Source organism: Heliangelus exortis, chromosome 13, assembly GCF_036169615.1.
Source record: "Heliangelus exortis chromosome 13, bHelExo1.hap1, whole genome shotgun sequence".
Classification (NCBI taxonomy): domain Eukaryota; kingdom Metazoa; phylum Chordata; class Aves; order Apodiformes; family Trochilidae; genus Heliangelus; species Heliangelus exortis.
The window spans coordinates 18,841,404-18,860,718 of NC_092434.1; the positions used below are offsets into that span (position 1 = coordinate 18,841,404).

Sequence of the window (19,315 nt, forward strand, 5' to 3'; positions counted from 1 at the left end):
GCTGCGATGCAGCAGAGTAACCAGCGTGACACCTGACACACAGCATGAACCAGAGCAGATGCAGGTTGTGTTTTAGGGGACCTGTCCATTTAAGCATAATAGAGACATTAAAGGGCTTTTACAGAGAAACGCCCTCCCCTGCCTGTTAGATAAGGTATTCCAGGGAGAACACACCACTAAAAAGGAACATCAGAAATTTCACCAGTCAATCACAAGGACCATGAAGTGCTGAAAGACTGAGGGATCTCAGGGAACTGGGGAGAGAGGAAACCCAAGGGCTTGTCAAAAGAAAAAAAAAAAAAAAGGAGCAAGCCAGCTAATGGTTATGAACTTGTCATGATACCAGAAAAGACACCAGAACAAATTAACTTAAAAGTCCTTCTGTGGGCACAAGTTGTAGCAACTGCAAAAATAAAACCGTATCAATATATATAGCATATATTATCAAGCACTAGCATAAAAGTAACTTGATTTCCTCTTTCGGTGGAGTAATTGGCTCAAGAGACAGGAAGGCCCGAATAAAAGCACGCAGCCCCCCAGCAGCCAGGCTGCGGTACCGCCCAGCGAAGCCCCACCGCGCCCGGCTCGATGCGGGCAGCACCGCTGCGGGGAGCGGCAACACAAAGCGGGGAACGGGCACAAAGAGAGAGAAACGGGGGAGTCCGGGCACAACGGCCACAGGCGGGCCCTGAGGTACGCGGGCGTGGAAGAGCCCCCGAGACGAGCCCCACGCCCCCCCCGACATGAACCAGGCGCTGAGGGAAGGAGGGAGCGACAGCGCCTTCCCGGCCCAGCTCCGCCCGCCACAAAATGGTGGCCGCACGGCCCTCAGACACCGCCCCCCTCATTGGCCGCGCTAAGAGCTGCGCTGCCACTGGGCGGCGGCGCTGCGGTCGCTACGGCAACCGCCTCGCCCTCAGCTCTTGTTGGCCGAGCGGCGCGCGGAAACAGGGCAGGGCCCTGCGCGGCGCCGCGATTGGCGGGGGCGGAGCGCGGGCGCGGTGTGTTGTGAGGGGGCGGTTGTCAGGCGGTGCGGGGCCGCCGTGCGGTGCGGGGTGGGGTGGGGGGGACTTGGGGGGGGTTTGAGGGTCGCAGCCACCCGGGGAGGGTAGGGAGGTCTCGACGCCACCGAGATTCCTGCGCCCCCGGCAGCTCCGGGAGTGGCCGCTGCCGCTCGTATCCCGGTGAGCAGCGCTTGCCGCGGGGCTCCCCGCCGGCCCCTCGCTACCGGGATGGGCGCCCGGACTGGGCCCCTGCCCGCCGCATCGGCCCGGCCTTCCCGCTTCTCGAGGCCGTCGCCGTGACCCGGCCGGTGTTTCTTTGCCCGCAGGGTGGGGAGGCGGGTGAGGAGCCGGTCCCGGAGAAGATCGGGTGGATGGCCCGACGGCCCTAGAACACAGCGGCGGAGCCTGGCCGCGGGGAGGAAGGCGCCTCAGCCCTGCCGGTCGGAGCGGACCCGTGCGGAGCTATGGCTGTGGCCGTCACCACGAAGACGGCCTGGAAGCTGCGTGAGTGACTCCGAGCCCCGGGAGGGCGGAGGAGTGCGGCAGCTGGCAGCGGGGGGAGAGGGCGGCGGGGGGTAGGAGCCAGACCATGCCTGTGCCCGTCGGGGAGCCCCGGTCCTCCTCCGGAGTCGCCGACTGGAATTTATCCCTCCTAGAATCCTTCCGGAAAGCGTAGCAGCAGAGCGGGATAGCGCAGGGCCTTGCCGGTGTGGTTGTCACAGGGCCACAGCCTTTGTTTTCCCGAGCAGCCCCGGTAACGTTACTCTGCCTGACCCCAGTGACCCGGGCACCACTGGGACCACCAAGGGGAAGGGGTGGGGATGGGGGAACCCCCTGCAGAGCCCAAGCCGGGGCGTGCCCGCCGGGCCAGCTCAGCCCCTTTTGAGTTTCCCTTTGCTACTCCCTTATTACAGGGTTTGGTAGGTTGTAAGGGACCTTTGCAGGCCATCCAGGGAGCAGAGACAACTTCAACCAGAGCAGAGTGCTCAGAGTCCTGTCCAGACTGACCTTGAATGTTTCCGGGGATGGGACATCTCGCACAGTTCCGGGCAACCTGGACCAGGGTCTCACCACCCTCAGTGTGAAAAATATACCTTCCTCTGAAACTGAGTAGTGAACACGTGCTGACTGTCCATTTCTGGTTGCTTTGCTGGCCACTGTTGAGTAATTTCATAAGGTCTGTTGAGGAATGCTTAGAAGCAATGGGAAGTGATGAACCCATTGCCGACAGGATCCAGAAATTGGCTATTGGAAACCCTGTATTCATCACTGGTAATGTATCAAGGAAGCTGGGATGATGGACTTAGTAACTTCGTATCTTTTTGAGCAGAAAGCCAGTTTGCTGTGTTATCTTCCCATCCCTGAAACTCCTGGGAAAAGTTGGAAGTTGGTCAATCTCTGTTTCCTTTAAGCAGGCAGTTCTTGATCTTAATTTTTAATAGGCTTTGCCTCATCTTAGCATTCTCTTTAGAGCAAGAAGCAACCTGAGTTTTACAAGTGTTTTGACAATGCTAATTACTAGCTTAGTATTCCTGATCTGGTGGGTGATACTTGGTGCTGAATACTTCATTAAAAAAAAAAAGTTTGTGGGTCTAAGGCACTACCCAGAGGGAGAGGATGATGCTGTCTGGCCAAGGCTGGCATCAGGTTAGAACTTGTCTTTTATCAACAGAAAGTTGAATGCTTCAGCCAATGACTTTTAAACTTGCAATATATTATTAAGAGTGCAATCAAGAGGAGGGAGAAAGCAGAACTGCTGATGCACTTGTTTCAGAAGTAATGCCTATATCTCCTTTCAATTTTAACTCCTGAGTTGGTCTACCAATACTAATTGTACTGTTACCTTCAAGTCTGTGTGTAGGAGACATACTTCACTTCAGCACTGGCATGTGGAAGATTGGTTTTCCAGTTCAATATAAGCATCTTTTCAGATTTACCTTTCTCATGTAATTTACAGTCCAGGTACCTTTTAATTTGAAAGGTGTTTCCTCACGTAGAGTGAAAGTTGTGCAGTTTTCCTTTCTAAAAAACACTCTGAGAGCTTGAGATAAAAGTGTGTGTGACTATTATTACAGCAGTCTAATATCCTTTTGGATTAGTGTTGTGTGTAAAATGATCCAAATGTTTCTCCCACTAAAACAATCCAGATGCCAACTGAATTGATTGCTACCCATTTTTTTTAATAAAAAGTTTCATAACTATTCAGCATGCAAATCCTATGAAATTTCAAAGAAGAGAACCAGAAGAGGAAGAAACTGGTAAACACATCTGTCAAAAGCCCCTGTGAGAAATTTGGATTTAAAAATCCACTGTGAAAATAAGATGTCTAAGTAAGGATGCTTGTTTGGCTTCTCTTTTGCCCCAGACTTGTTTCTTGATGAGGCTTCCTTGGAGCTGTGTCATTGCAAAGCCCTCTCAGTGTCAGAGCTCCCTGCTAGTTTTTAACAGTCTTTTAGTATCCATCCCTGTTTATTTCTGCCCTTTTGGATGTGTGTTCATCCTTCCTGTGTCACAGCTTCACGTTGTGCATTGCTGAGTCTCACCTGTGGTACATGGTGGGAATGTAGCAAATCCTGTGCCAGAGCTGGGGACTGGGAGCCCCATCTGTGCCTGCTGCTGAGTCTGACTTTTCTGCCTGTGTAAGGTAACAAACTGCTGCTGCTCATCTGCCAGTTCCTCTCGAGTCAGAGTGCTGCTGCCTCCTGAACAGGATTAGAAGGCCTTTTGCTAGGTGTCTCTGGCTGATGCATATTAGAGCAGCTTCTGAGACAGCTCTGGTTACTGAGACCCACCCAGGTACCCAGAGCAGCTTCTGTGAGCACGTTGCCATGGCTGAGAGAATCTTTAAAGTTGCTGAACTGCTGCTAATGAGAGAAGATGCTTTTTGTGAAGCTTGGTCTGCTAATGCCTCCAGTACAGCAGGCAGAGCCAAGGACTGTTTTGAAGCAAGGTAACAGTGTGACTTCTTAGCTGAACAGGGGGCTGCTCTAGCTTGTCCCGTGGAAAGAATATTTAAGGAAGAATATTTTTTTAGCCCTTGGGAAGGGATGAGATGAAAAAATTTGTACTACTTTCTTGTAACTTTGTTTTATTTTGTGCAGAAGAGATCATGGCTCACAGCAGCAATGTCTCCTCACTGGTCCTGGGGAAAAGTTCAGGTCGGCTGCTGGCTACTGGAGGAGATGACTGTCGGGTCAACATATGGTCAGTTAACAAGCCCAACTGCATCATGGTAAGAACAGAACTGTTCTCAACTTGTGGAAGATGGGAATATTAATTCTGAGGTATGGAGTGTGGGGAATGAGTAGAAAGATTGTTGGGCTGTAGCCAGTGGGAATTATGAGTATTTATGAGAATTTACCAACAAAAAGCTGAGTGGCTGGATGCAGCAAAAGGTAGGGAAAGAATTCAGTGACTGGTATCCAGCCTGAGATGATTGGCTACTTCTGCTGGGCCAGGGCTTGTTCAGATAATGAATATTGTGCCTTCTGTTACCAGGCTACAGGTCATTAAATGCAGAGTTTTGTACAAGATCAGCTAGTTTTTTAGTGGAAGCTGCAGGAGACAGTTTAATACCCTGGAGTTTGTCCTCCCAGCAGGAAACACCCCCAGCAGGGATGCATTCTTACCTATCCCACAGTGACCAACTGTCACCACAAAGTTTGTCAGAATAGTTTGCAAACCTTCTGTAAGCTGGGGTAGAGTAATGTTGGGTATAGCTTGTTAGAAAGAGTAGGGTTACCCCAATAGTGATTGCTAAAGCACACCATAAATATATTTAACAGATGTCTGTCCTGCATTGCTGTTGCTTAGGGTGGGTGTTGTTCCCTTGTCACTTGTTTGATTAACAGTACAGTAATGTTGTGTTAAGGAAGGCATTTCTCTAGCAAGCATGAACCTTGTGAGGAAGAAGTCAGGATAGTAAGGTCAGAAAGGCTAAGAGAAGAATGTGCCTGCTTTATTTTTCCATTACTGAGGTCAAGTATGAAGAGGTTGAAGTGGGTGCAAAACAAGTTGCTCACCTTTGGCAGTTCTGAGCTTCTTGCATAGTGTAGTTAAGCTGTGTCTTTCCAGGCCCATGCTGATGGTGTGACAGTAGCTTGAAAGCAGAGCATTTCCTTCCCTTCCTTCCATGAGAAGGGAAGTTGAAGGACTGAACATCTCTGTAGCCTTCCTGTGGGAGCAGAGAGCCTGGGAATGACAGACCTGACAAGCTGGTGTTCCTGAGAGCCAATGGGGCTGCTGAGGATATGGGCCATACTTGTATATCAAAAATCTGGATTTTTAGGGTTGTGCTGTGTATTTTGTTCTCTGAAATTTGCCTTCAGTGTTTACAGTGTTAGAACTCCTGATGTTTATGTGCTGGGGAAGGGAGAGAAGAGGAGCTTTTTTAAGCAGCAGTGTGAGCTTGGTTTCTCACTAGAAGTGACAATTGCAGCTGCAGTGTATATGGAGGATTTCAGTTCACAGGAAATCCTAAGAAAGGCCCATCAGAACAGGCAGCTTCCATCTGGTGTTCCCAGCCTTGGTACCTGTAGACGAGGTACAGGGCTAGCTTAGCTAGTTAAAAAATGTGTTTGGGGATGGGTTAAAGCATAAAATAATAACTGACATGCAAAAAGTCTACAATAATGGTATTGATGTTAAAGGTTTTCTAGAATCAGTTTTAAATAATCTTGTGTTTTGAATTAAAATACTGGCTTTTTCAAAATATTTATGTAATTTGTAAGCTTTTAGATGCTCCAAGGATGAAAGGAGCTGCACGCATGTGAATTTCTCCTATATGCTTCATGTTAATACATTAGTAATAGCCCCATATTATAGCCCCATTCTGGCACCCATTGCTGGCAGCAACATGTGGCTCCATGCTTACATGAAGGTTTTCATGTAGCCCTGCTCTAGCTTTGATTTTATAACTGGTTCATGACAATTAACATGACCCATTTAGAGCAAGCACAGTGCCATTGCACTTGCACAGCATAATTTTTATAATGGAAGTATGTGTCAGCCTTGTCTGGGCATCCACACCTAATCTTTAACTAGCCATGTCTCTGTTGATGCATCCTTTAAAAATTAGTCAGTATGCCCCAGAAAATGGGATGAGGCAGAAGGAAGGTGCCCAGTGCTGTGTGCAGCAGTGGTGTTTGGACTGGGTGTTTCTCCCAGCTGGCACCTGATGAGGAAAAGGGACCAGGGGCACAAAGAGGTGGTCCCAGCTCATGGGTGAATACTTGAGTTCCCTCTCTTGCAGTGATGCTGTGGGCAGGGCTGTGTTGATGTGAGTTGTGACTGGTGGGGTTTTTTGTTTTTTTGCAGAGCCTGACAGGCCACACAGCACCCATTGAGAGCCTACAGATCAACACAAATGAGGAGCTCATTGTTGCAGGGTCCCAGTCAGGGTCCATTCGAGTCTGGGACCTGGAAGCTGCCAAAAGTATGTTTCCATGAGTTCTCACTTCTATTGGTGCATGCTTTTTGGAATATCCTTAGGCTTAATACCTCTATTGACCCAGAAGGTACACAACCTAAGAAGGAACAGCAAACTGGCATTGCTTTCACCTTAACTTCCACCCCTTTTATCCACTTCCTACTGAGACTGTAGAGCAGAAATTGGTATGTGTATTGTGGAGACTGATTTGAGGAGTTAGTTTCTAGGTTTCAACCTGAGTGTGTTGAAATCTGCATTCCAGGACAGTTTCCATAGAGTAAGGAGGCATGTGGAATTTGTATTCAGAGTCTCAGCTTAAAATTGTCCATCTTAATAAAAAGATCCAAAATCAGATTGGAATTTCTAAGTATATTGGGTTCTGCACAAATCCAGGAATCCCCCCTCTTGCTTATCTCTTGCTCTCATTCTTACATTCTTTTTCCCTTCTTTCCTTCTCTTCTGCTGTTGTATGACCATATACACAGACAAATGCATAATTTTTGATAAATTGTAAAAGCCATGAACTCATTGAGCTCTGCTCCTTTTGCTACTGTTGGGTCATGTTTTATTTATCATATTTTTCTCAAATCCTACACCAACTTTGCAAGGATATTATGACTTTTGTCATTCAGACAGTTAGTGAAGTGAGTTATAACATTGCTTTGGCTGTACCACTGGAGGCTAACTGATCTGGCTGAATTTATTAGGAGACCTGTGAGCCAGTGTCTGTGCAAATGACCTTTCCAAGTCTGGCTTGAGTTAGTTTCTGCCATGGGGCAATCATTAGACTGTGCCACATGACAGGTGATGATGGGAGATTACCCATGGCACTATCTGAGCAATTTTTCTAAGTGGAGTCGTGTGTTTGTCTCTGCTTTCAGAGATATGGTGTGCCAGTTCTGCTGGTCTTTTCTGGTTTCCAAAATTAGAAAGGGTGTTACTTGGTGACTTGCAATGCTGTGATCATTTCTTTGTCTCCTGCTTCCTAATTGTGCCTTCCTGGTCTTTGGAGGAAGAGTTGAAGGACTCCACTGTGAATATTGAGACCTCAGAGGTGGAGGTCAGGCTTGTGCCTGGACAGAGGTGCCGTGTCCCAGGAAAGGGTCTGTCTAACAGCAGCTGGGTGAATGGTGCAGGCAATCCATGGTCCCTTTCACTTCCTGGCTAAACCTGTGTCCCTGCTTGTTTTACTCCCTTTGTAACAAGTGGCCTGACAGCTGCCTCAGAATGTGGCTTTTGAGATTTATTTTCAGAATGGAGACATTTTTTATTTTTATTGATAGTTTCTACACCTAAGGACAGGAGTTTGATTAGGACTGTTGAACACTTGCTCTTTATTGCTGTTCCATTTCATTGCAAGGGTAAAGTCTGAAATATTTAAATAAAATATTCTATACAGATGAATAAACAATATGCAGCATGTCTCATGTATGTTGTATTGCCATGTGCTTAGCATGGCTAAACTTCTGCATGCTGTTTGGATGAAATGAACTACTAAATATTTGCTCCCTCTCCCCTCTCCCTGCTCTGCTTCTCCTGTTCCCAGTTCTTCGTACACTTGTTGGTCACAAAGCAAATATCTGCAGCCTTGATTTCCATCCTTTTGGAAGCTTTGTGGCATCTGGCTCTTTGGACACAAACATTAAGGTAAAACCCAACTTCCCCTTTAAACTGCCCCTTCTACTTGTAGCATCTTTGTTTTGAAGAGGCAGAACACATTTTGTGCAAAGCTGTAGGTAGATGCTCTGCTGTGTCATTTCCATGTGTGTGGGCAGCTGTGTCTGTGAGTGCTTGTTAAACCCCTGCGTGTATTTCCACGGTGGTAGCTCATGAGTGTGACTCCTCTGGTGTGGAATGTGGCTCTGAGTTAGGTGCCAGCCAAGACATGGTGTCAGCAAGCTCAGACGTCCTGATTGCTGTGGACTGCATCTGCATCATCAGGCTGGTATTTGACTGTAGGGATGGAGCTGCTGTGGTAAGGAATACCTGACAGAAGTGATTCTCACTGGGGAGGTGGCTGAGGAAATACCAGTGAAGCAAAAAGGGGTCCAAGAGCCCCTTCATTGTTTTCATTTTGTGGTGTTTAACAGCTCGGTGACACGGAGAACTCTTATTCTGACTGGGACTCTTGGGTTCCCCACACACTGCTCTAAGCATTTTCTTATGTTTGCTTTTCTTCCCTGTAGCTCTGGGATGTCAGAAGAAAAGGCTGTGTCTTCAGATACAAGGTAAAGTGCTTCCTTAGTTTTCAGGCAAAGAGGGCAGAAAGATTGCTCTTGGAGACTCATGAGCAGACCTTAAAGTGATTATGTACAATCAATTTCTTGGTTTTCTAGCATAAAAATAAGATCTATGTGATTTGTGAAGTGGCTTGGTAAAAAAACCTCTGCAGGCCTCTGTGATCTGTGGCTTCTTGATACTGTGACTGCTGTTACCATGTACATCCCCACTCAGCCAAGGTGGTGCTGTTTGTGGGGCCTTTTTCTGCCCAAAGAACTTGCTGTGTATTAGTTTCATACAGAAACCAAGTTAGCAGCACTTCTGCCTGACCACACATAAATCTGGGTAATTTAAAATCTATTTTTATTAATTAAGCAAATTTAAATTTAAATTTAAATTTACCAAAATAGACTGATGCCAGCAGTGTCTAGATGGGAGAGATTACACCTTTCCAGTATGGACAGGTACGGTTCTTGAATGAAGTGTATAGTGTTCTCTGAGCTGTGGACTCTCAAACAGCTACTTGATTTTATTTTAGTATATTGTGTAGGATTGAAAGACTAAATCCATAATTCCCTCTAAAATAAATAATAATAAATCCCCTAGCCGTGGTTTCCTTGTTTCAGGGTCACACAGAAGCAGTTCGTTGTCTCCGCTTTAGTCCTGATGGGAAGTGGTTAGCCTCTGCTGCTGATGACCACACTGTAAAGGTAAGTTGGGAATGCTGGGATCATCTTTTTACAGGCATCACCAGCACTTGCTCATAAACACCTGTAATTCATCAGGCAGCTGGCTGAGCCCTGTGGCTTTGCAAGGGACAGTCTGTTTATGAGGAACATGTCCAGTGGCCCACAGCATCCAGAAAAGAACTGGGTGTTGTTGAGATGCACTTATCCAATAGATGTGTTGGCACTGTGCACAGGAAGGTTGAAGTTTGGATGGTGGTAGAGGTGTGATACCTGAACACTGGCCTTGGTCATTTCAGTAAATCTTACAGACCAAGTGGTACACAGCACATTATTTTGCCATACTGATTTCTGGCTTTGCTGAGGTAATTTTGTAGGGGTGTGTTATCACACGTTTCACATGATGATCAGTCTGAAAATTGCTGTCAGGACTGAGCAGAGCAAGAGAGAATTCAGGAAAGTCTCAACTGAAGCAGTGACTTCAGTTGTTTCTGATGTGATACAGAGGAATGTGGGCTAAGGACTGCTTATTGTTTCCAGCTTCACATGAAATAAATCTGTCAGTCATTTCACTCTGTATTTTCCAGTGGAGGTGAGAGCAGAGGAAGAATTAATTGCTAAGGGATTCAGAACTTTTGGGTTTTTGTTTGCTTGCTTTCGAGATACAATCTGTGGAGACAGATGGAATTGCTGTTATTTTATCCCAATCTCTAAGTATAAACTAAAAACTTCTAGGGTACAAACTAAATGGAAAATTTAAGAGAATGCTGAAAACAAAATAAGAAAAAAACCTCCACAGTAATGCATCCTTGAACATCTCCATTGGTACTCCATTCCTGATAATTGCCTTCTTTGACAAGCTTGAGTCTGTTCTTAGAGGGGCAGGGCTATTAGAAGGTTGCCAGTACAAGGAAATCTGAAGTGTCTTTAAATTCTCTAATGTTAAATCTTTACAAGAATCTCTTCTTTCCATTTTCCAGCTGTGGGATCTGGCTGCTGGGAAGATAATGTTTGAGTTTACAGGGCATACTGGCCCAGTAAGTGTTGTTGAATTCCATCCCAATGAATACCTTTTGGCTTCTGGCAGCTCTGACAGGTGTGTAAGTGGAATAAAAAAGAAGGGAATTATATGTGTCAATTCCATTTCCCAATGCCCTTCCTTTTAGGAATGTAGAAAGTGGGAATGTCACACAACTCAAGCCTGGCACTGCAAGTGCCTGACATCAGGCCAGCAGGACATCACATCTGTAATGCACAGAACATAGAGATCTTGCCTTCTCATCTAAAATTAATGGCACTTTCTACAATACTAGAAAACAACACGATAGCTTCAAGCATTTCCCTGGCCCATCTGACATCCTCCCTGCATAGCAAGCAGTCCCCCACAGCTGCAGTCCTCCTGGCTCTGGGCCAGCTCTAAATACCTGTCCTTATCTAGAGCTTCATAGCATCTTTGGCTGAATTCCTAGGTTTCAGCTGGACCAGCCTTCTGTGTAGGCTCATCACATGTGCCCAGCAGCAGAAGCCACTCTAGCTACTGGTACATTATTCCAGTACTGGATCTTGCAGCAGATCTCTAGAGGTCTCAGCAATTATTTTTGTTTTGCTTTGTGTACAGGACTGTTCGGTTCTGGGACTTGGAGAAGTTTCAAGTTGTGAGCTGTATTGAAGAGGAGGCTACTCCTGTCAGGTGTGTTACTTTCCCACTTCAGTGCACCAGGCAGAGCTTGGTGCAAAGCAGGGATGATTTTCTCAAAGAGAAACTTAACCAAAGAGAAACTTAACCAGAGAGAATCTTGGGCTGCTGGTGATGTTGCACAGGCCCACCAGGTTGCACAGATGAACAACAGATTGTTAGGTTCATGGTCAGAAACAGGGCTGGTGGTGTTCAGTGGAGTCAGGAGGGGCACAGCCTTGGGGTCCTTGTGGGACTGAGCAAGGTTGGAAAGCTGGGTCTGAGTCTCCACCCACCCTTTCCTAGGTGTGTGCTCTTCAACCCAGATGGCTGCTGCTTGTACTGTGGCTTCCAGGATTCGCTGCGTGTGTACGGCTGGGAGCCAGAGCGCTGCTTTGATGTGGTCTTGGTGAACTGGGGAAAAGTTGCTGACCTGTCTATCTGCAACAACCAGCTGGTAAGCCACTGCTCCTATGGAGTGGGGGAAGTAGCTTGCAAACACAAGATAAAACCCTCTTGCCTCTTTGAGGCCTTCTGACCTTTAAGCTTATATCAGGGGCCAGGACTTGTAATGTGCCTAGCACTTATATCTTGCAGGCTTTTGCTTTTGGCAACCTTGTGCTCTGTTTTTTCTCTCTTTGGCTTCTGGAAGGAAGAACTGGGGCTTGGTTTGACCAGTATTTAGAAACTGCTTGGCAAAAGTTTCACCATAACCTTTCAGAAACATTGGCAGCTTCAAACTGAAAAAGCCAAAGCACTGAACTGAGAAATTCCCAAGCATGGTTGCTCAGGGTCACTCTGTCATGCCTGCTCTTAAAAAGACTGGCAGCCTGCTCCCTGGTGAGTTACCTTGATATTTTGACTCTGCAGATAGGAGTTTCCTTTGCACAAAGCACAGTCTCTTCCTTCGTTGTGGATCTCAGCAGAGTCACAAAGTCTGGTTCGGTTCCTCATGGGCTGCTCAGGGATGACAAACCTCTTGTGCCTCCTGCTCCCATGGGATCCTCCCTTCGCCGCATCTATGACAGGCCCTCAACTAGTTGCAGCAAGCCACAAAGGTGAGGGAGTCTGCTGGTGTGTTGAATTCCAGGTTTTTAAGCCAGTGTACCAGGAGGTCAGTGCTCTCAGGCTCTGACAGACTCTCTCCTGCTGCAACAGAGTGAAGCACAACTCGGAGAGCGAGAGACGCAGTCCCAGCAGTGAGGATGACCGGGATGAGAAGGAATCCAAGGCTGAGATCCAGAATGCAGAGGATTACAATGAGATCTTCCAACCCAAGAATGCTATCTGTCAGTACTGGGGTTTATTGTCCTTTTGAGTGATGTTTCGATTAGAGCTTTAGGTGCTAAACTGCCTCAGTAGAAGTGAACTCACTGTAGTGAGGCTTTGCCTGCGACTAGGAAAGTTGAGAAATCTTCTGTTTAATATTCTGTGCTTGGGCACTGAACCACAGATCATGTTGGTGAACTGCTGGAGGATGACACCTTGACTAGGGTGCAGTGGTGCCTGTTTGAAGCCTGGCTCAGAATCCAGAGCTCCACTGTAAGCATGCTGCCTTCCTATCCCAATCAGGAAGAGCTACTGTGCTAGGGAATATTTATCAACTTAGAATGTTATAAGATCAACAGACTCCATTAAAGAAGGGAAGGCAAAATATTTTGTTAAAGCAGAGATTTATGCTTAGGAGGCATAGTGTGATGTGTGTATCTTGTTTTTATGTAAATGAGAAAAATTACATACTCTTTAGTCTAAAGAATTAATAGTAATTCTTTTCATTAACTTACTACGTAAGTAAATAATTTGTTGTGACAAGTGTGTCTTTTATTGTGCATCATACACGTGCAACAGCAGTCAGCTACACAGGTCAGTTTTGTCCATCAGATCTGTGGAGGCAGAAAGCCTTTGGGTAAACTAAACAATAGTGTCAAGGTCTGGAGGAGATAACTCTCCTTGCTGCATCACTGATGGCCCTAATCTACGGAGCTGTTTGAGATCTCCCAGCTCCAAGGTTGACCTTTAGCTAGTCTGTAGCCTTGGATGCTCCTTCATTTTTTATTTTTTTTTTTCAATTTTTGTAGGTCGAACTCCTCCTAAAAACAATGAGCCCTTTCCTGCCCCTCCAGAGGATGGTGAGTATGCAAATGAATCCATGGTGGGAATGAGGTTAATTGCCCGTAAAAGAGGGAAAACTGCATGTCTGCAGAAACAGCTACTTGTAGTCTAGCTATACAGAACTTCTTTTGCTCCCAACTTGACAAGAACGATCAGTTTCTGCTTTCCCACTTCTTTCCATCTTGGTAGAGCCCGTAACAGCAAAGGAGGCAGTGAAGCCCAACCAAGCTGCAGACGTCCAGACTCTGTTGCCAAAGCAGGAACTTGTACGTATGTTAATGGCTGTTCATGCTCCCACTCAGAAAGATACATGAATGCCGGAGAAGTGACCGTATCTGGTCAAGCTGATGACTGAACTGCAGTAAAAGTGCAGCTGCAGACTTTGTCCTTCCGTGTGTCTTGCCTGAGCAGTTGAATTGAAGACCAAACCTCCTACAGGCAGGGGCTCTATTTGTTCACTTCCCATATTTTCAGTGGCATTTCTTGCCTCTCAAAACTGGGACACTGAAGAAAACCAAGTGCCAGATTTTTGCAGGTGTTGCACTGAGGCCGTTTTGTAGCCAAAATTGTTGCAAGCTGAGGGGCCAGGACGCATTATACTTGAATTCTGTTCACCTTCAGGCAGGCCACAGCCTATTGCCCTCATTTTATGTGCTGATAATGACAGCGCTTGGCTTGGGGTATTTCCATGTTCTTTGCAAACATTAATTACATCTTGGCATGTAGCTGGATATACTTTATTGCCTCTTAAGCCATGCTTGTGAATTGGGAACTACTTGTACATTAGGACCTTGATGTGAGAAGAAAACAGAGCAGTAAAACAAATTACATCAGATGGTTGCTGCTAGAGCTTTTATCCAAATTTTTCTTGCAGCCTGATCCACTCCAGAGGCCACCAATTGCTTCCTCAATTCCACTGACCCGAACAGAGCCATCAGTGATTCCTGCAGCAAGGAATGAACCCATTGGCCTGAAGGCCTCTGACTTTCTACCAGTAAGTGTCTCTGGACAAAAGTTTCCAACTGTTGTCTGTGTTGGGGGGCATCAGAAGGAATGTTCTGTGAGGTGCAGAAGTGTCTCAGGTGCAGCCTGCTGTCCTCACTACTGCAGGGCACGTTACTTCTGCTCTACCCCTGCTTGCTTGATGCTTCCCTTCCCAGGTGCTTCCCCTCCCAGCTTACTCCTCTGCCTTCCAGCTGCTTTGACTTGTGGTTCCTGAGGAGTCAGCACCACAGGGCTGCTGGAACACCCCCTTGGGATGGGCAGCAGGCTGGTGCCAACACAGCAGCATTGCTCTGTGCTCACCAAGAGCGTGTTGCCAAAGCAGAGAGCAAGGCATGGGATAAAGACAGTGGCTAATTCCCACATATACAGTGATTTGTTTGGAAAATCAGTGTCTACTATTGCATGTACATAATAATTTTATGGGAATTTTTGCCCCTTGAATCTCGGAGGCTTCTTGGCCTTGCTCAGGAGAGTATGCCCTGTCCCTGGAAGGGAGAATGACCAGAGCATCCTCTTGATCCCAAACTAAATGTGAGTAGGGGCAGAGAGTTTCTAGCATGGTGTGGGCAGGAGTCTAATGAGTTGTGTGAGATTTATGCTTTTTAATGAAATCTATTATTTTGGATGAGCATTTCACATAAAAAACAGGGTTTGTGTGAAAACATGTCTTCATCAAAACATACTGGTTTTAAAGCTTACTTCTAAATTTTTTTTCAGTTTTGAGAGTTTACAAAGCTTTAGTTGTGTTTGTGATTGACACAGTAGAAGAAGAAGAGAAGTAGCTGAAAATAATTGCACAGTTCTATTTGAAAATGTTTATAAAACAATCTGCAAGGAAATCAGCATTTCTTGTCCCTCTGTACACCAAAATCAGCTCTCACGTAGGCCAGAGATTTCTCCTCTTTCTCTGTGCCATTCTTCTCTCATCTTTCCTCCATTGGCATCTGTACTTTCAGGCTGTGAAAAACCAAAGCCAGACTGAGCTCTTGGATGAGGAAGCAATGTCCCAGATCAGGAAAGGCCATGAGACCATGTGTGTGGTGCTCACCAGCCGCCACAAGAACCTGGACACCGTGCGGGCTGTGTGGAGCACCAGTGACATCAAGGCAAGGATGTGGAGATACCTGAGATACTCATAAGGGGAGCAGCTGAGCAGGTCTTTTGGCTTGTCTGGGACCAATTCTGTATCTTACCTAAAATCACAGAATCATTTTGATTGGAAAAGACCTTTGAGGCCATCAAGTCCAACCATTAACCTAACTCTGCTGAGGCCAGTGCTAAACAATGTCCCGAGGCACCACATGGCTTTTAAACACCTTCACTGATGGTGAAACCACCACTGCCGTGGGCAGACTGCCAGGGCCCCACAACCCTTTCCATGAAGAAATTGTTCCTAATTTCTAAACCTCCCCTGGCACAATTTGAGGCCTTTTCCTTTTGTTCTATCACTTGTTCCTTGAGAGACTGACACATATACACACACACCTCAGCCTCCTTGTCACCAGGTGTTCACTCTCCCAGTTCCTTCAGCTGCTCCCAGGCAGACTTGTGCACCAGAACCTTCCCCAGCTCCATTGCCCTTCTCTGGACATGCTCCAGCACCTCAATGTCCTTTTTGTTGTGAGGAGCCCAGAACTGACCCCAGGATTCAAGGTGCAGCCTCACCAGTACTGAACACAGGCCTGCCCTGGTCCTGCTGGCCACACTATTGCAGATACAAGCCAGCGTCTCACAGCTTTTGTCCCCAGGGCAAATACCATCCACTCAATACCATGTTCTTTGGCCCAGGGCTGCACCACAGACTGCTGCTGTGTCCCACCTGGAGTTGAATGGTCACAAAGAAACAGGGAAAACTTTCTCATACAAGAGTTACCTTTTCCCTAGCCAACTCCACAGTTTCCATCACATTGCTTTAGAAAAGTGGCACTTGGTATTGCCTTAGTTTAGCCAGTTTGAGTTTTGCAGTAGGCAACTTCTTCTTCCCTGTCTCTCTCAGAATTCTGTGGATTCTGCAGTGGCGATCAATGATCTGTCTGTTGTCGTGGACCTGTTGAATATTGTCAACCAAAAAGCGTGAGTCCTGGGTGGGAATAGCCCTGGTGGTATCCAAGATCTGTCCAGCTGGGTGATGGGAGCTTCTGCCTGCCTTGTATCAAGTGGGCCAGGGCAGAGTGAAATGCATTTAGCTTCTGGAATTGTACTGGGCCTTTTTGGCAAGTAAAGAAATTTGGAGTCTTGGGGCTTCTTTAAGTGAAAGCTCTGGGAGTCAACAAAATATGTCAGAACCTGCCACTTTCTCTCACAAGGGGGAGTCAGTGAACTTGCTCCATGAGTTTGGATGCTGCTGCTTAGGTTTTTTTTCCAGAAAGCATTGTATTGAGTCAGCTTTGTAAAGGCCCAGTGTCTGGTTTCAGTGTCTCCTTTTCAGGTCTCTCTGGAAGCTGGATTTGTGTACAATAATCCTGCCACAGATAGAGAAGCTCCTCCAGAGCAAATACGAAAGGTGAGGCTGCAAGTACAGGGTCTACTTGGGGAACAAGGATGTTCATAGGAGATATCCATGAGGTATATTGTAGCCAAAAGAAAATCCTAAAAAAAAATCACAGTATAATGTTGTTACAATGCCTGGAACAGCAATGGAATTACCAGGTGTGTGTGGAAAAAGTTATGGGAAGTATGATGGGCAAGGAGACCAGGGAGTTGAGATTTGGCACAGGTGTGTGGGATTGAGGGCAGCTTCGAAGCCAGCAGGAGTCAAATCAATGTAGAATAAGTGGATTCTGCACACTGATGGGAATGAAACTGACAGCTCAGGAATTTCATTGTCAGGTGGCAAGAAAACACAGCCTCTCAAGATAGAATTTCTGCCAATCCTTCTCACCAGAAGAGAGTCTTCTGCCAAGTCCCCATGGCAGGACATGACTGCTCTTGAGCAGAAAGGTCCCACTTCATGGGGTGTATGCCAGGACCCTTCAAAGGGCTTGCTTTGTCAGTGTGGCCTTGACCCAAAGCTGCATCAGTACTTGGTTGCTCTCCTTGCTGGGTTACTGGTGGTTAAGGGGGGATGGTTTGAGTAGATTATCCCCTGTGACATGTGAGGTTGAGGCCTGTGTGATGGAAGAACAGGAATGAGATCTGAGTGATGCCCAATTCTCTGTTTTTCTTTCAGTTACGTGCAGACTGGTTGTACCTCCCTGAAACTTATTCTCCAGAGATTCCTGCCACTAATAACAGATATCCTTGCTGCACCACCTTCTGTCGGAGTGGACATCACCAGAGAGGAAAGGTAAGGCACCTTCCCCTTTTGAACCAGCCTTCCTCTCAGGTGAGCTTTGCTCATTGCCATCAATGCTTTGGTGCTAGACTGGGCATGCCTCCCTTTTGTCTGCAAAATCTAAACCCTTCTGCTATGAGAAAAAAGGGCTGCTTTTCCCTCTGTCATTGTCTGTTGAGTCATATCTAAACAAAGTGCGAGTACATCTCGAGTAAAACAGCCCAGTGACTGCCTTGTTCCTCACAAGACACATGAGTTGTCAGCCAGGCCCTGGATTTCCAGTTTCTTAACAGGATAGCTCTGCTATGAGAGCTGGCTCTCTGAAAATAGCACCTCCTTCCTCCCTGGACTTCACTGCCAAAGGTGAAAAGAGGAGTGAAAGAGCCCTTATGTGGGTGCCAGTCTCTCATGGCATCAGGACATGAGCTGAATACAGGGTGGTTTTGCAGAGCCATCCTCACCTTTCAGCCTCGTCCAAGCTACTTTAAGGGCTTGTATTTTCTCTCCTTGAGCTGCAACTTTAATGCCACAGGAACAAGCCCAGCTGAGGAGATAAATGCTGTGCCTGGTCTCTGTTTTTTGCAGGCTTCATAAATGCAAGTTGTGCTACAAGCAGCTGAAAAACATCAGCAACATCGTCAAGAACAAGTCTGGGCTCAGTGGCCGCCATGGTAGTGCCTTTCGGGAGCTGCACCTCCTCATGGCTGTCCTGGAGTGACAGCTGCCACCTCCTCAGTGCAGACACAGGTGGCCAAGCTCCCCTCTGCTTGTGGTCTGGCTTGATTTCACCTCTGTCTCTCTTCCTCTCATTGCACAGCAGGGAAGTGGAATCTTGCTGGCTCATGGCCAGCCCAGCTCCAGTGCCTTTCGGGCACCATGGAGGGAGGACATGAGTGATTTGTGCTGGGTGAGGGGACCTGGCTGGGAGAGGGCCCTGCAAAGCCCCTGTAGGGAAGCAGCTTCATTTCATCTCTTCATCTCACATCAAACTCTGAGCTGCTCTGACTGTGTGCTGGCCTTTCCTTGTCAGGAGGGTCCACGCATGCTGACACTCCCACTCATCTGTGCTGTCCCTACTTGTTGCGTGGCTCTGGGACTGCAGCACCCCACAAAAGCCTGCTGTGGGGCAGAATGCCCTTTCTCTGTGGAGGGAACTTCAGTCTGCCCAGTGGGACTGGTCCCCTTGGCTTGCTTTGACACCCATGAGCCAGGACACCATGCCAACACGCCTGTTGTCATCTCGAGGGAGGTATGGGAGGAGGCTGACTCTTGGCTTCTCAAAAATCGCTGCTGGCACCCACAGAAGACAAATAGCTTCAGACTGTTGCTGAGAACTGAGGTCTGCGTGGACCTGATAAAATACCTGACTTCATCAGGACTTGTCGTATGTGTTTGCCTTTGGGTGTAAGGATTTGGGAGGGTGGAAGAACAGAAGGACATGGGCTAATGTCTTTCTATATCCACTGGACCGCTCTTAGAAGTTTTTTGTTTGTTTTTTGTTGGGTTTCTTTTGTTTGTTTTTTTGTTTTGTTTGTTTTGTTTTTTCCCCCCAATAAATGTCTGTCAGAACCTTTCTGTCCCTCTTTCTTCTTTCTTGTGGGGAGAGAGGTTCCTGTTGGTGCTTCCCCTGCTCCTCCCAGCCTGTCTCCCATTTTATACACTGGAGCCTGTTCTCCCGGAAATTGTAATTTATAATGAATTTTATTAAAAGATTTGTAACTTTTTAAAGAAAGTGGTAAATGCCTGAATCTCTTGAAGCATGAAATCACCTTGGCACAGCTCCTGGCTGGGAGCATCCAGGGAAAGCAGGGCTCCATCCCACAGGGAAGCCAGCGGTTCTCACCCTTCCCACTGGGAGACTGTGGTAAGTGGATGCAGTGAGCAAGACAGCCCTGGCATGGTGGCTTTGGT

General features: G+C 46.9%; 1 protein-coding gene across 1 annotated transcript; it reads left to right on the plus strand.

Annotated features, from left to right (window-relative positions):
* The first annotated feature begins 1,077 nt into the window (after positions 1-1,077).
* On the plus strand, positions 1,078-18,973 carry KATNB1 (katanin regulatory subunit B1). The gene is made up of 20 exons (XM_071757311.1): positions 1,078-1,184; positions 1,331-1,508; positions 4,106-4,236; positions 6,321-6,438; positions 7,979-8,079; positions 8,619-8,660; positions 9,279-9,362; positions 10,319-10,434; positions 10,957-11,028; positions 11,320-11,470; positions 11,884-12,071; positions 12,172-12,302; positions 13,092-13,142; positions 13,315-13,391; positions 14,000-14,119; positions 15,087-15,236; positions 16,127-16,203; positions 16,559-16,633; positions 17,300-17,416; positions 17,990-18,973. The coding sequence occupies exons 2-20, from the start codon at positions 1,469-1,471 to the stop codon at positions 18,120-18,122; spliced, it is 1,974 nt and encodes a 657-aa protein (XP_071613412.1). The 5' UTR covers positions 1,078-1,184; positions 1,331-1,468; the 3' UTR covers positions 18,123-18,973.
* The last annotated feature ends 342 nt before the right edge of the window (positions 18,974-19,315 follow it).